Source organism: Hippopotamus amphibius, chromosome 11, assembly GCF_030028045.1.
Source record: "Hippopotamus amphibius kiboko isolate mHipAmp2 chromosome 11, mHipAmp2.hap2, whole genome shotgun sequence".
Classification (NCBI taxonomy): Eukaryota; Metazoa; Chordata; class Mammalia; order Artiodactyla; family Hippopotamidae; genus Hippopotamus; species Hippopotamus amphibius.
In genome coordinates this window covers 83,867,910-83,884,974 of record NC_080196.1, presented here as the reverse complement: position 1 = coordinate 83,884,974, position 17,065 = coordinate 83,867,910, and the positions used below count along the sequence as shown (strand labels likewise).

General features: G+C 44.0%; 1 protein-coding gene across 1 annotated transcript in view; it reads right to left on the bottom strand.

Annotated features, from left to right (window-relative positions):
* Positions 1 to 17,065, bottom strand: part of RAB31 (RAB31, member RAS oncogene family) — a 107,139-nt gene that overhangs the window by 49,336 nt on the left and 40,738 nt on the right. Inside the window, exon 3 of the mRNA XM_057699245.1 lies at positions 13,453 to 13,534. Within this exon, the coding sequence (XP_057555228.1) occupies positions 13,453 to 13,534 (82 nt within the window). The remainder of the gene's footprint in view (positions 1 to 13,452; positions 13,535 to 17,065) is intronic.

Genomic DNA, 17,065 nt, shown 5'->3' with positions numbered 1-17,065 from the left:
ACCCTCAGCTTTCACAGGTGCAAAGTGCCACTACCATTTCCAGCAACGGGCAGAAGGATAAGTGGGCATGACCTTTCTGGAAAGCACTTGGACAATGCATTTTAAAAGTCTTACCTAAATGTCCATCAACAGAGGAATGGATAAAGAAGATGTGGTACATACATACAATAGAATATTACTCAGCCATAAAAAAGAATGACACAATGCCATTTGCAGCTGCATGGATGGATCTAGAGATGGTCATACTGAGTGAAGTAAGTCAGGCAGAGAAAGACAACTATCACATCATATCACTTACATGTGGAATCTGATTTTTTTAAATGATACAAATGAACTCATTTACAAAACAGAAAGAGACTTACAGACACAGAAAACAAACTTATGGTTACCAAAGGGGTAAGGTGGGAGGGGTATTAATCAGGAGCTTAGGATGAACATGTACATACACACTACTATATATAAGATACATAACCAACAAGGACCTACTGTACAGCACAGGGAACTATACTCAATATTCTGGGAAAACCTATATGAGAAAAGAATCTGAAAAAGAATGAATACATGTACATGTATAACTGAATCACTTTGCTGTACACCTGAAACTAACACAACATTGTTAATGAACTGTTCTCCAATAACATTAAAATTTTAAAAAAAGTCTTGAAACATTAATATGCTTTGACTCAACAATTCCACTTCCGATGGGGATAGTCAGAGGTGGCCTCAAAGAAACCAGAGTTCATTCTAGAATCATCAGTAACGCTGAAAAATTGGGATCAACCTCAATGTCTAACCATCAGAGACTGGAAACATAACTTTGGCTTAGCCGTATGATGGGCAAGCAATTAAACTCAAGTTTCTGAAAAATATGAACTGGTACATGAGGCGAGATGGCTTGGTATTTCCCTAGGAAGGGTTTTCCGCAGAACCCTGTGCCCCTGCAGTACTTCTGGGAAAAAAGGTTTCTTGGCCAAGTAAGTTTGAGAAACACTACATATTATAATGCTCCCCTGGAGGTTTTCAGAGGATAATTGGTATGTGAAAGGCTCTGAAAATTTCTATAGTAAAGAAACCTATTTATTTTGCTTTTAACTCAGAATTCTTAATTCATTTTTTACCTTTTTTCAAGTAGTATTTATGAAGTCTAGGGACCTAGTGAGTGTCCTGAGACCCACTTTAGGGCACAGGATGAAGAGCTCTAGACCCAAGACAGGGTGTTGACCTGTGTCTGGCTCTGTACCAGTTTTGGGGGTGGGCCAGTGGTGACAGCTAAGGTTTTCCCGGCTCTGTGAGGACACTCAGGTCAAGATAAGACTGGCTCTGGATGGAACCTCCTTCCCCCGCCCTGCTCTTGCCTTACCTGCAACACAAAGCTCTCTTCTTCCCATCCCACAGCATCCTGTGTGTACACACACACACACACACACACACACAGAGCACACAGAGGAAAGCCGTATTCCAGGAAACCTAATACTTTAGACCACCCAGTCTGCTTCAGGCAAAATTCCTTACATGCAGGTTTGTGGCATCATAAATTCCACAGCAGCAAAATTCTTCACATCGAGAATGAGCAGTGGTGGAAAATACATGAAGTTTCCAAACAAGGACAGGCCCCAGCTGGGCTCTGCCTACCAGATGAGAGTCAGCCAAGCCAGAGGGCTCTGGCTTCAGGTCCTGGAACTTCAGGGACTGGCTGTTTCAGGATTTTCAGAGAACGCTCTGTCCCTGATGAGGTACTTCCACACAGCCTGGGAGCCAGTGCTGGTTGGTCTCAGGGGCCAGCACAGGAGCAGAAATTCTCACCCTCCCCCAGAACGCCCGCACAGTCAAGGGCAGAACCCTAAACACATCCCTAGGTCCCTCAGGATTCAAACAAAGAGGGAAGGGGTAGAGGAAAATTCCTGACATTCCTGACATTCTCAGCTGGCAAAAGTTGAATGGAAAAACCATTACTGATTGTACTTTCTGTGTCATTCAGAAGAACATTTCTAAGTTTTACACAGACCCTCTCTCTCCACAGAAAAGCAGAGGCCTGTTTAATATGCCTACTAAGATGTCCTAAAATCCAATAATATGTAAAGTTTAATAGAAAAACCTACTCAGTGGGTACTTCTGAATAATGCCATTATAGGCAGACCATCACTTGTTTTCATATTTCCTAATTATTTAAAAAATAATAACAGGATATATTACTTTTGCAGTGAGAGGGGATTTTTTTTCCCTTTGTTTACTTTTTTCTTTTAATGTGCCAACCAATGTCAAAGGGCTTCCTCTGTATTCTGAGATCAAAGGGTCAAAGCAAAAGTCCCAGGAGGAAGCTGGGGTTTAGGATAACCTGACAAGGTGCATGCAAACCTTCTGTAACAGAAAATGATATGAGCAAATCCACACATCTTTCCACAAAAAAGGTGTCAGGGTTAGTGGTAAGGGGGTGAGGATCAATGTGTTATTCTGATCCCTAGATTAACCTGTTAAGACAGAAGTCAAGGTTTGGAAACGCTGTAGCAATTCACGTTTTTCCCGCCCATTAAAAACCCTCAGCTCTCAGTCCAGTCCGCTGGCGCCAGGGATGGGGGTGGGGAGGTCCTCTAAGTACAGAACCCCGTGTACCCCGCCCACCCCTAAATCATCGGAGGAAACGTCGTGATGGGGTCACATCTCACTCTGTCTCCTCCAGGCTCTGCGTCCTCGGCCCTGTGAGCATCAGTGTCCCATCGTGGAGGCGAGTGCCCTGCGGAGTGGGACAGCAGAGCATCGCCCAGGATGGTACCCGAGCTGGCAACCCCGCGCTCCCGGGGCTGGCCACCCCAGTGTTTCAAAGCTGGCACCCTCGCTGCAGCCACCAGGACCACCCCCACCCCCGCCCTGCCTGTGACAGTACCTCCCCAGGAAGGGTCCCAACCCCACAAAATACACCCCAACCCTCCAGGCACCCAGGCCTCTGTGCCGTCTCCTGTGCCCCAGGCACGCAGGCCCAGCCCCCCAGCCTGAGCCCCTACCTCGGCCCCTCCCTGTTTCCCAAGCCCTAGTCACCTTCCAGTGACTAGCTGTCCTGAAGCTTCCATCAGTGCATTTAGATGTTGCCGTGGCCACCACGCTGGTAGCATAGCCGCGGTGGGAGGGAATGCTGTCTTTAGCTGCTGGGTTGTGATATTTATTTACATAATATCGAATCTATTTCTAACTTCTTATTGTGGAAATTTTCAAAAAATACACACAAGAAGAGCGCAGAGTATAACACACCTCCATGTTCTCATCCCCCAGCCTGGACATCCCTGACACGCGGCCCCTAACATCCGGGCCCCCCACCGTCCAGCCCATCCCCACCGCTGGAGTCCAGTGCAGCAAACACTTGACACCGCATCATGTTAACTGTAAAGCTGAGGGATTTTTCTTCAAATATAAGCCAAACTGTGTCACTTTCCTGTTCAACACCAATCGAACATACTAAGCATAAAATGCACCCCGGGGCTGTGGTGTCCAAGGCCCTAGTCCCTCCAGGTACCAGGCTTGAACCTGCAGCTGCACTGCATCCCAGGCTTCCTACATGCTTTCCCCTAGCCAGCACCCTCCTCCACCCACATCCACGAGGCTCCCTCCCTCCCCTTCATTCACACATTTCTCAGCTGCCACCACCTCCTCTAAGAACCTTCCGTGACCCCTATCCAGGCAGCAGCAAAATGCAGTGACTGAACCTACAGGATGAGCTAATAACCCTGTGCAGGCAGGCAGGCTAGACAGGGATGTTCCCATTTTACAGATGAGAAAACTGAGCCTCAGGGTGATTATGTAAATTGCCCACGGACACACAGCTCTTAAAAGACCTTGAACACACAGGTCTTCTGACTCCAAATTCCACACTTTTTCCACTCCTCAGATGCTTCTCATAAATGAAGCACTGCTTATGGAGATATGGGTTGGCACTAACTTTACTCATTCACCTGGACACCTGGCATGTGACAGGGACCGTTCTAAGCCATGGGGACACAGGGTTGGTAGGTAGGATAATAGCCCCCAAAGGTGTGCACATCCTAATCCCTGGACCTGTGACTATGTTACAGTGCATGGTGACGGGCACTGGGTTGCTGACCAGCTGATCCTGGGATAGGCGGTTACCCTGGGCTACCAAGTGGGGCCAGTGTCATCATGTGGAAGAGGGAGGCAGGAGAGATAGAGAACAAAGATGCTGTGCCCCTGGCTTTGAAGCCAGACGAAGGGGCCACAAACCAAAGACTGTGGGCGGACTCTGAAACAGGCCAGGAAACGGCCTCTTCCCAGAGCCTCCATAAAGGAACCAGCCTGCCCACACTCCAGACCTGTTGTTTGAAGCCACAGGAAACAGAGAAGGTGAAGAAGACAGACAAATCTGTGTCCTCCAAAAGCAAACATTTTCCTTGGAGGGGAGGGTGGAGGTGCTGCCTTCAGAGGGCCTGCTCTGGAGATGAAGGCACACATGACAAGGGCCGTCTCAGAGGACACTCCTGTGCCCCGTGTAGACATGACCTTCAGGGACTCACGGACAAGGTCTTTTGTGCTAATGAAGTCTGTGTGTCTAACTCCCTCGTCAGGAACAACACTCATTGCCTGTATTTTAACCAGACGTTGGAAATTAGCTGCATAAAAGGAAAAGAGGGAGGGGAGGGGAGAAGACCAACCAGGTAAAGTGCTTCTCGAGTTCTTAACAAGCAACCCCAGCCTGGCCCCAGGTCCCCTGGGAGTCTCAGAGGGAAACTGGCCTCAACCCAAGAGGCACAAACCATGCCTCATAATTAGAAGCCACTTAGGGTGTCGCGTCCCAGACTAGATACATACAGTAAAAGCCTGACTAGCTCAGCATCTTCATATAGAGGAGCCATGTTCCTCCCCAGGAGCGGGAGACACCCTCTGGGGAACAGAGGAAGACAGTGGGGTCTCATGATGGGGAGGATGCAGAAGGCAAGGGGCCGGGTCCCTTTCAGACCAGCTCAGGGCTGAGATTCCTCCACCCCATCCCCACTCCTGGGGCCCCACTCCCCACCCCCTACACCCCTTTCCAGCATCCCATCCCACTGGCCAAGGGCAGATGTTTGCAGTGTTTCCCAGAAGACTGACTAGATTTATTTTAGTACATGGACATGTCCTTCCTCTTGCTTTCCTGTCAGCGGCATCTCTGACACCCCAAGAGAGCAAAAATCCTGTTTTCCTAAATGATACCAACACCCACACACAGAACAACCCTGGGAACCAGGTCCGTGGGCAACTAGCTCCGCCCCTCCTGGACACCACTGTCACTTTTTCCCCATAGTTTCTGCCTCCAGATCACAGCCCCTCGTGGGCTGCACCACTTTTAACTAAAGGTGACGCCTGAGGCTTCTTCTAAGAGGAACTGCTAAAAAAGAATGAAATAACGTCATTTGCAGCAACATGGACGGATCTAGAGGCTATCATACAAAGTGAAGTAAGTCAGAAAGAGAAAAACAAATATCATATATTAACGCATATATGTGGAATCTAGAAAAATGGTATAGATGATCTTATTTGCAAAGCAGAAATAGAGATACAGAGGCAGAGAACAAACATATGGACAACAGGGAGGGAGGCGGACGATGAACTGGGAGATTGGGATTGACATATATACACTACTGGTACTATGTATAATAACTAATGAGAACCTACTGCATAGCTCAGGGAACTCTACTCAATGCTCTGTGGTGCCCTAAATGGGAAGGAAATCCAAAAAAAGAGGGGACATATTAAAAAAAAAAGAAAAACAAATATCACGATATTATTTATATATAGAATCTTAAAAAATGGTACAAATGAACTTATTTACAAAACAGAAATAGAGTCACAGATATAGAAAACAAATTTATGGTTACGGGGTGGGGGAGGGATAAATGGGGAGATTGGGATTGACATATACACACTACTGATACAATGTATAAAATAGATAACTAATGAGAACCTATTGTACAGCACAGGGAACTCTAGTCAAGGCTCTGTGGTGATCTAAGTGGGAAGGAAATCTAAAAAAGAGGAGATATATGTACATGAATAACTCATTCACTTTACTGTACAGTAGAAACTAACACAACATTTTAAATCAACTATACCCCAATAAAAATTTTAAAAATAAAAATAAATAAATAAACAGGAGGAGCCGCTGTGACCCCGCCCGTGGACAGCTGTCGATCTCATTTAATAGCACACAGCATATCTGCAGGCTTCTGAGCTGTCTGCTTCCCACAAATCCGTCATCCAGTTTTCCTTTCGGAGAACATACTTGGGGGGTGATGGAGGGAGGGGGTAGTTCCCTTATTCAGACCTCAATTCACACTGTGACAGCACTGTTCTCTGAGAATGGGGGGGTGCATTTACTTTACCTCCTCCCACTGAAGGGGGACCCCCACGGAGGTTTGTGAGAAGGCGCCCCCAAGGTGAATCGCCCCCAGCAGTGCTTGGAGTGTGTGCTCGGTGCTGGGAGTGGGGCCTCTCTCTCCAGGGGCTGCAGGGTGAGCGGGAGAGAAAACAAAGAGCAGCTCATTCAGAGCCTATCAGAGGTCTCTTTCTTCAAGCACTCCTGAAGGGCAAAATTTTCCCTGACTTCAGCCACAGCCTAGGTATAGTGAACCACTTTCCTGACCGTAGACTCCGGAGGCTGAGAAAGAAGGAAAGAGAGCAGAAAAGTTTCTTTTGATGTCTGTAAAGAGCCTGAACTTGACCTCAGATACTTGCTATCTTCAGTTCTCTTTTCCTTCTCAAGGACCCATTCAGACCCAGTAGTGAGGCTACAGCTATCTCAGCTGCATCCCAGCACCTGTCATCCAATCACCTAAGCTTCCAAATTATGGGAGACACCTGGTAAGTGCTGGAAGAGTTAAGCCCAAGTAGGGGAACAAGCAGTACAGCCAACCAGCCTGGGCGTCCAAGTTCCACGATTGTGTCCATGAAACCACAGGCTCCTGGGGTCTTAGTGGCTTTTCTTCTTCAGGCACCCGGGGATCAAGGAAAACTTCCGACAGAAGGAACAAGTAGAGGTTAAACAAACCTGGATGGTGCCAATATAGCTATTTATTATATATTTTCCAGAATTTTTGAAATCTCTCACAGTTGGGGAAAAACAGTCTGTGTACTCACTAGGAAACTGACCATAAGTCTTTTGAATCAATGGGTTTCAGAATATTATCACATTATTGTTAGCAGTATGTATTAAGTCATAAAGTCTGCTTTGGGGTTAGATAATATTGCTGAACTAAAACTAAATCAGCTGCAAATAATATTATTTTGGGGACTTCGCTGGTGGCACAGTGGACAGGACTCCATGGTCCCAATGCAGGGGGCACGGGTTCTATCCCTGGTCAGGGAAATAGATCCCACATGCATGCCTCAACTAAGAGTTTGCATGCCACAACTGAGGAGCCCACCTGCCACGACAAAGGAGCCACCTGCCACAACTAAGACCCAGCACAACCAAATAAACAAATAAATATTTAAAAATAAAGTGTTAAAAAATACTATTTTGAAGATTTAATCCTTCTTTTAAAAATATATATTTAGTCAAATATCATAAATTTCAAGTCGAATAATGGTTTTGGTATACTGTGATAACTTCATCACAAATATAACTTTATGGTACCAAATAAATTTACTACAGGGACCACGTTTAAACATTTAAAAGATTTAATACTTTATTCAGCATATTTTCTTTAGGTACTACTCTGAGGTCAAGGCTGCATTTCCAAATCACGAGTAATCTCCAAAAAGATGAAAGAGTGTGAAACTTACTTATCACTTATAATTTAAAGGCTGAGTAGGTAACCTCAAATTCACTATGGATTCAATACAATCCCTATCAAAATCCTAACTGGATTTGTGTGATAAACATTGACAAGTTGATCCTAAAATTCATGTGGAAATATAAGGGACCCAGAAGAGCCAAAACAAACTCGAGAAAGGAAAACAAAGTCGGAGGACTCACACTTCCCAGTTTCAAAGCTTACTACAAAGCTACAGTAATCACGGCAGCCTGGTGCCAGCATGAGGGAAATTTTTAGATCAAAGGAATAGGACTCAGAGTCAGGAATTAAACCCTCACATGTGTGGCCATCTGATCTTCAACCAAGGTGCCAAGACAATTAATTGAGCAAAGAATAGTCTTTTCAACTGTGTGTTTGATACTGACATACAAAGAAGCTGAATTCCTTTCCTACCAAGATACACAGAAAGTAGCAACAAATGATCAGAGAGTTAAATGTAAGAACTCAAACTATAAAACTCTCAGACGAACATACAGGACTAAATCCAGGTGACCCTGAGTTAGGCAAAGACAAGTGTTGGTGAAAATGTGGAGAAATTGGAACCTCATACATTGCTGGTAGCAATATAAAGTGGTGCAATGACTCTGGATAACAGCTTGGCAGGTTCTCAAAATGCTAAACTTAGAGTCACCATATGACCCACCAGTTTCACTCCTAGATACATACCCAAGAGATGCATTTAAAATACATCTGCATAAAAACTTGTACAAGAATGTTCACAGCACCATTATTCATAAAAGCCAAAAAGTGGAAACAACTCACATGTCCATCGACTGCTGGATGGATAAACAAAATGTAGTAATCCAAACAATGGAACCTAAGCCAGCCACAAGGAGGAAGGAAGCACTGACCCAGCTACAGCATGGTCGAACCTTGATGACATTATGCTCAGTGAAAGGAGCCAGTCACAAAACCCACAGACGGCATGAGTCCATTTATATGAAATGTCCAGATTAGAAAAATCTAGAGACTGAAATTCACCTAGGGCTGGGGAACTTAGGGGAAGGCTATTTTTTAGTCTTCATATGTGTTCTTCAATTTCATCCTTAAAAAGCATAAAACAATGAGTTTGATTTCAGAACCCAATCTATCCAATTTCAGATATCTGTAGAAGAGTGGAGCGTTTTTATGCTAATAACGGAATCATCAACTCATCTTTGTAGAGTTTGTGACTGTGGTTCCCTTGAAACCAAAATTACACAAATGCAATCCTTATGACTCAGGCAGTCTACTAGGAAAGACAGACAGCAACAACAGTGACTTTAGCCAAATGAAACAAAAGAGTAAGATGATGTTAGTATTTTTCCAGGTTAGATTCTTAAAATAATGCTGCTCTGACAGATGAGACCACAAGAAGGAAGCCTGAAATTTTTCCACGATACTGACATCTTTAATGGAGTTATTCTACAGATTGTGATTGTGTTTTAAAGCAGGCACGGAAGGCTCTGGAAGCACACATCTAGAAAGTGAAGGTTGAATCTCACGCTGTGATATTTAATAGCAATAGTAAAAAAACAAAGGAGGAAATCAAAGGAAACGCAGAGGGAAGGAATGACATGTTGACACCGTGGGACAGAGGTCTCATCTCCCCTCACAAATCTTGATGATGGGAGATGGGAGGGCAGAGAGGTAAATTCCTCTCTCTGCCCGGGGCTGTCTCTGAGCTGCAGTTCCTGAGTGCATCCTTCTAGGGGCTCTGCTCACCTACCGCTGCTCCTCCTCAAAGATCAGCATGAAGCAGAAACCAGTACGACAACCCATGGGAACAGGGCAGCATGGAAACCCCAAAAGCCCCCACCCAGATCCAACAGGGACACTTTTCCCTCCCAACACCATGTGGGGAGCAGCAAAGTAAATGCACAAATCTCGAAAATGGTAAGCTTTTAACAAATTGGATTCAACAACCAATTGGAAATAGTTACTTTTTCTTAAACCATTTAGTTTTAAATGGCTGAACTAAAAGCAAAATTAAGATAACATATGAAGAATGAATGCACTCTTATACCTAGGCAAAACTCTAGTTTGAAAAGATACACGTAGCCCTATGTTCATAGCAGCACTATTTACAATAGCCAAGATGTGGAAGTAACCTAAACGTCCAGCAGATGAATGGATAAAGACGTGGTATATAAATACAATGGAGTGCTACTCAGCAATTAAAAAGGATGAAATAATGCCATTTCCAGCAACATGGATGGACCTAGAGATCATCATACTAAGTGAAGTAAGTCAGAAAGAGAAAGACAAATACCATATGATATCACTTATATGTGGAATCTAGAGTACGACACGAATTTATCTGTGAAAAAGAAACAAACTCACAAAGAGAACAGATTTGTGGTTGCCAAGCGCAGGGGGATGGGAGAGAAGGACTGGGAGTTTGGGATTAGTGGATGCAAATTAGTATATATAGGATGGATAAACAACAAGGCCCTATTGTATAGCACAGGGAACTATATTCAATATCCTATGACAAACCACAATGAAAAAGAATACGAAAAGAATATATATATGTATAACTGAGGCAGTTTGCTGTACAGCAGAAATTAACACAGCACTGTATATCAACTATAGTTCAATAAAATTTAAAACAAACGATCAAAAAAAGAATGCACTCATACAAGGACAGGAGGACTGGGATCCTTTTACATCTTCAGTGCTCAGAGGGGAAAATAATCTTTCAAGAGTATGAATTTATGCCACATGTATAATGTAGAATTAGTACCAACAGTAAGTAGGGCATCAACAGGAGTGCTGTGTGTGCCAGGCAGACACAGACTTGGTCCAATTTTGAGGAATTAACACATTTAAAGCAGTGCGCTGAGCAGTCTCCCTCCTGGAGGACACAGAAATCTGTCTTCATATTGTCAACTCATAAATCCAAAGAGATTGGGTTTGTTTAGTGTTGTGAAAACTAAGGAGAACAGCAGCAAATTTCTACAAAGATAAGGAGGGAAAATAAAACTCACTGAACTCGACGATTAATGAGAGAACCAACAGCACTCTGCACCAGCAACAGCAGGGAGTTTATTTTTAGCTCGAACAGGAGGCAATGTCATTACAAGCACGATTAAGTCCAGCAACACGCTGCCAAAATGACTGAAAAATCACTGGAGAGATGGAGACTGCACAGAGGGACCGCAGACAAGGTCAGCCCAGGGGTCACACGCCGGGCCTTCAGGGTCAGAGGGCTCAGAGGACCACGAGGCCAGGTGGACCCTGCTCACTCATTCTCCACAAACCCGGATTCACCTGAAGTCACCACCCAAACCTCATCCCTCTTCCCTGAAGTATAAAGAGAAGCACTAGTGCAGAATAGTGCCTTGCACTTACAAGGCTAACACTTGGCAAATTATAGACACAGTAATATAGTCACAGGTATCTATAACCTCTAAGAGTCAAATTTTAGAAAAGCAATTAGAATAATTTAAAATACAGTCATATGAAAAAAATGTTATTGCTATTTTGCTTTGAGATAATGCGAAGTGGGCCAAACTCCAAACTAGAATAGTCACTTCAGAGCCAAATTTCATCAAAAGCAATAGACCCCTTGAATATTATATTGGAATAAGTAAGTAAATGTCAAATGCCCTATTTAGATCGTACAGAAATCTCCCTTTAGGGACAGTATTATCAAGTGAAAATGGCAGTTTATAAAGAATCATGACCCCATTGATATGAAATTATTGGCACACACAGAGAGCTATCTGAAGATGTCAACAGTGGAAATATCTGGGTGGTGGGATTTGGGATAATTTTACTTTCAACTGTATGGTTTCTGTGTGATTTTTCTATCATAAGAGAACTATAAGTCACAGGACCCAGACTGCTGGATTCAAATTTCAGCTTTATACCTTATTAGCTGTGTGATCTTGTGAGCATGTTACTTAACCTCTCTGTGCCTGGGTGACCTCCCCTGTAAATGGAGACAGACAGTCCCCAACTTAGAGTGCTGTGGGCAGGCTACATGCACTAGTGCACGGAAGGCACTCAGCACAGGAAGCCTTCAGGACACGGCAGCCAGCGGTGGAAGCCACACTGCTGCCAGCTCTAAGTAAAACTGACTTATCACACTCATTCAAAACAGCTGCAAAAGCAACTATTTCATGGGCAAAAGTACACAGGGAAACAAGAAAACCTCATTGCTTAAGTTTAAATGACAACCCCCCCAAATTCCAAAAACAAAAAACTAGCAGATCCACTACAGAGCACACAAGTACATGAAGAAGAGACCCCTAAGCAGGCATTTCCCCTGGAATCCGGCCCCTCGTTTGGGGAGTGGGCGCAGCTGGACGGACGGATGGACGGACGGAAGGAGGGAAAAAGCGGCCCCAGGCAGCAGCTTCATGGATGCAAATCTGTGCTCTCAATTCCGTAGCGAAATAGAAGACATTCTAATGAGGTTAGCATTTGTAGGCCAGGAGATCTGTCCTCATTAAAGAAGAGGAAATCTCCAAAACGCCTTAGTCTACAAATGCTGGAATGTTCGTTTTAAGACGGGATTTATAGAAAATGAAAATTATATAAACACATACTTGATTTGTTAGGGGCTGATAATGAAAATGATGTATTACCCTGAACCCTGGCTTCTCTTTCCTTGAGAGGGAGATGGTCAACAGAATCGAGAAGTGAATTCAGTGGTGTATTAGAGGCTGGTAAGGGCTATGGAGAAAAACGGAGTGGCGGGGGATGGCAGGAGAAAATGCCGACATTCTAAGGGGGGGTGGGCAGAAAAGGTGATGTCTGAGCTGGGACCAGACCAGGGGAAGTTCAACCTGTCTTACGCCACGATTACAAGCTCTGGTGAAAGTTCTGATCAGGCTAAGCGCTCTCCGTTAAGACGAGGTATTGGCTACCCCTGTGTTCACTTACCCTGGCCACCCCCTCAACTAGATAATATACGCTCTATGCATTACACACATTCCCTGTTCTAGTCTGTTGGTATTTGTTATTGCACTCTTTAAAATCTAAAGATGTGAGCTTCTTCATAAGTATTTTCAGCAAATAAAAAGAATCAGGAATAAGAGAGCAGTCATCTGCTGTTCCTAGTAACCTAACGTCCATTCCCCTGTTTCGGAGCAAGAGAACCCAGACCTTCCTCGGGGAACAAAGCCCACCCGACTCCCAGCCACCGGGTTTGGGTGGAGCTGAGGGCAGCCGCCACCTCCGGGGTAAGTGTATTGCCTGGCCCCACCAGCAGGGGCGCCACAGCCCCCTGACTCAGACCAGGTGAAGCAGGACCCCCAGGGCTGGGACTTGGGTCACAGGTCTGGGAATAGGTGCCCTGCTTCCTGGGGTTGCTGATGAGGCCTCCTAGCCACCCTCTGGGAAGGGAAGCCAGCGGGGGACGGGGCGGGGGGGTAGGTGCCAGCCTAAAAATGAAGTCAATTTAAAGGTAAGCAAGCAAAGAAAATGGAACAGAGGCGGGCGCCTTTGACAGCACAATGGCAGGAATGGAACTCAGCCCTGCCCTAAGATGATTTTGCCCCCTTATTTTTCTCACAGCTGAAGAGTACATTTCCTTTTTTGCTTAAATCATTTCAAGCTAGATTTCTATCACTACCAACCAACAATCTTGCCAAACAAAGAAATCGTTGGTTTTTGGCATTTTTTCCCCAGTATTTTCCCCAGAAAGCCAGCAGCAGCATGTCCTTACCCGTTCCTGACCAGCAGTGTCCCAGATGAGGAACTTATGAAGTTCATTTCCACAAGGCACAGTTTTGGTCATAAAAGACGCCCTGAAAAAGAGAATCGACATCACCACGTTACCAATCACCCCTACAACCTTCGCAAGGACTCCCGTTTCCAACAAATGAAGGTGGAGCCTCTGCAGGACTCCAGACGCTCTTCTCTTGGGGGCCACGAAGAGGAAGGAAGGGCTGTGGAGTCCTGTCACCCTCCAAAACTATTCTGCATTTTCTGTTAGTCCAACTGGGGGTTTGGGGGGAAAAGGCAAAGAATGCACTCAAAATACTCTGTTTCCAAAACACTATCTTCAATTGTTCTATTATGCCTGAAATCAGGAAAGAAAATAAAACCTTAGATTTTAAAAACATATTATCACCACAGTTAAGAGTGAAAACAGCAGCTAGTATTTGGGCGTGTGACAGTGCGGGCCCCGCAGAGGTGCAAACAGTGGCGCACACTCCCTCCTCTATGAATCCAGCACCGGTAGCAATGATCAGAATACTGTATCTCATCCCCATCCTGCTTGCGTAAGTGCAGGGATAAAGATGGGTAGCTTAACAAACATTTGTTTTCTCTATGAACAAGGAAGGATTTGAAATTCTCAGTAGATAATGAAACACTTGCTATTTTCTTTTTTGCACAGTTTCTCTTAAAGCTTTTTCTTTGTGCTCATGAAAGATGTAAAAATCCTCATATTGGATCAAGTCCCCAATTCATTAAAAAATAACAAGCCTCTCCAATAGTGGGACAACCAGACACAAGGAGCCTCCTGATGTGATGGGATTAGTACACGCATCACCTGTGCAGCATTCAGGCCAGAAATGTTTAATCTGAATTTAATCATGAGGAAGCAACCAGGCAAATCTGGAAGGGGGACGTTCTACCAGACAACTGGCCTGAATGCTTGGAATAAGTCAATGTCATGAAAAACAAAACAAAAGGCAGGGGGATTGTTCCAGATTAAGAGAGAGGAAAGAGACAAAACAACCAAATGCACCATATGGACCTTGACTGGACCCTGGATCAGGAGGAAAAGCACTTCAAAAGATAATTGAAGAAATTTAAATTTACATTTAGATTATAAATTTAAATTTAGACTGTATGTCAGATATTATCATTGAATCAAATTAATTTTCTAGGTACAATAATGGTGTCCTCCTTATATCCTTCGTAGGAGATGCACACTGGAGTTTGCAGGGGTAAAGTTTCAGGATGTCTTCCCTCATTTTCACGGATCCCACGGGCCCTCCCAGTCCAGTGCAGAACCCAGCCCTGCAACCACTCAGCATTCGTCCTGGTAATATTTCTTCAATTTTTACTCCTTTCCCCCAAGACTAAGCAGCAAACTACAGAAGTCCCAGGGAGAAAGGTATTTGGCCCTGCAATTTCCATCACTATCCCTACAATGTACACACACACCAAGGTTAATAGTTCTAATTATCAATATACAGTGCTAATTATCAACATACAATTGTGCTAAATGGAAATTCTAAATATTTTTCTAAGTGATATGACCTAATATGATCAAAATTGCATCTGCCCTATGACATTTCATTTCTTTAAGAGTTCTTAAACTATACATCCCAGGCTACCAGTCAGAGCAAATATATTCCAAAAATAAAAATAACTTTATTACTTTTCTCATTATAAAAGCAATATAAGTACGTCACAAAAAAAGAAATTCTAGAAATGAAAATTAAGTCAAATCAACTGTAATTTCACTACCTAGCCATAATCACTGCTAATAAATTGGTATATGTCCTTCCAAATGATTTTTACACAACTTTTACCCCCAAATTGACAATACAGAAATTTTGTTTCTCCTCCACTTCATATATTGTGGACATCTTTCTATTTCTATGAATATAGATCAACACCATTATCTAAAGGGACTGCATATTACACACCATGTTATGATATAAATTCATTTTGGGTCACCTATTTTTCACTATTATGACAATGGTTAAATGAATATCCTTGTACCTAAATCTTTGTGTCCTTGTACAACTATTCTTTGGACTTAATTCTTAAAAGTATACATTCTCCACGTTGCTATGTTCACCAAATAGTGGGTTGTACCAACCTATACTCCCACCGCAGTGTATGAGAGGACGTTTTCCCCAACCAAGAATCTTTCAAATCTTCTCCAGGATGACATGTACAAAATGGTATCTCATTTCTGCTTTTGTTTTGGTAATCATAAGTCCGGACATTATTTTAGTGTTCACTGTTCATTTGTTTTTCTTTCGTGAATCTTTAGTTCATGAGCTTTGCACACTTTTCAGTTGGGATGTTCATCCCTTTCTTATGTACTTTTTGGGTATTTTATACCAACTTTTTGTAACGGTATTTTTTTAAAATATTTTTCCAGTTTAATCTTTGCCCTTTGGAATTTTTTTCCAAAAATGCTTTTTAAAACTTTATGTAGGCAGCTTTATCAATATTTTGTCTTGGTGCTTATTTTTGTTTTTTTTTTTTTACTTTGACGTAAGCCAGATTTTCATTCATTCTTCAGTATATTCTTGGCCATGGGATAAATAATACAGCAACTCTGCCCTTAAAAAGTTCTCAGGCTTAGAAAACTAAGTTCATGCCTTTAAACTCTTAGACGTTAATGAGCTGGGAAAAAAAATAAACAGGCCAACCCCTTCACTTTACAGATAAGAGGAAGGTAAATCTGAGACCTGAGAGATGGCCTTGACCCTGGTCAAAGAAGGATCTGATGACACAATCAGAAGAGAATGCAGAGGCCCCGCCGCCAGCCTGTGGAATGGGCGCTCACGAGTCCCTCGGTTTGCTCATCTGTGCAACAGGCCCAGAACCTACTCCGCATGGTCTGCAGGCTGTTGTAGGGTCAAATGAGGAAATGACAGCTGTGAAATCCCGCCTTGGTACAGAGGAAGCCCGTGAGGACCAGCTCTAGCAATAGCAGTAATGCGTATCATATACATGTGCATGCATAACACCTCTATGTGCAGACACACACGTACACACACGCACGCCTGCACACACCCCTCTCTGTTCCTGACCTCCTGCCACCAGGAAAAAGACTATCGCTATTTGAAATAAAGACTGACAACCATTGCTCTTTTGGTTGTTTGGGTGTTTTTTTTTTCAGTCTCCTTGCTAGCTTTCAACTTCAGACTCTCAGGCGTCTTCTCTTCCCTCTAGCTGCCTTCCCAAGCGATGGGGGGTGAGCACTGCTGAACTGACTTCGTTCCCTGCAGGAAGCAAAATCTGGCAGAGAAGTAACACAATTTCCTTGTAAAGGTCGAAATAGAAAGGGAGGTGCACACACACTTCTAACGCCGACAATCTGCCTGAACAGCAGCCAGGGTTTCTCATGAGTCACAGGACGATGAGGATGAACTCTCGGTGCTGAAATGCTGCTCTTTCGCAGCCTGCGGCCTTTTCCCAGCGCAGCGATCACAGCGGGAGGGCGGTGGACTCCCAGGGGACTCGCGTGCTATGAGTCAGAAGCTCTCCGTGTGCCCCTCCATGAATTTTCTCCACTGACGTGGCTGATGGAGACCAGCACCCTGTCCTTATCAATCCTACCTGGTTCCCAAAATTTACACCCA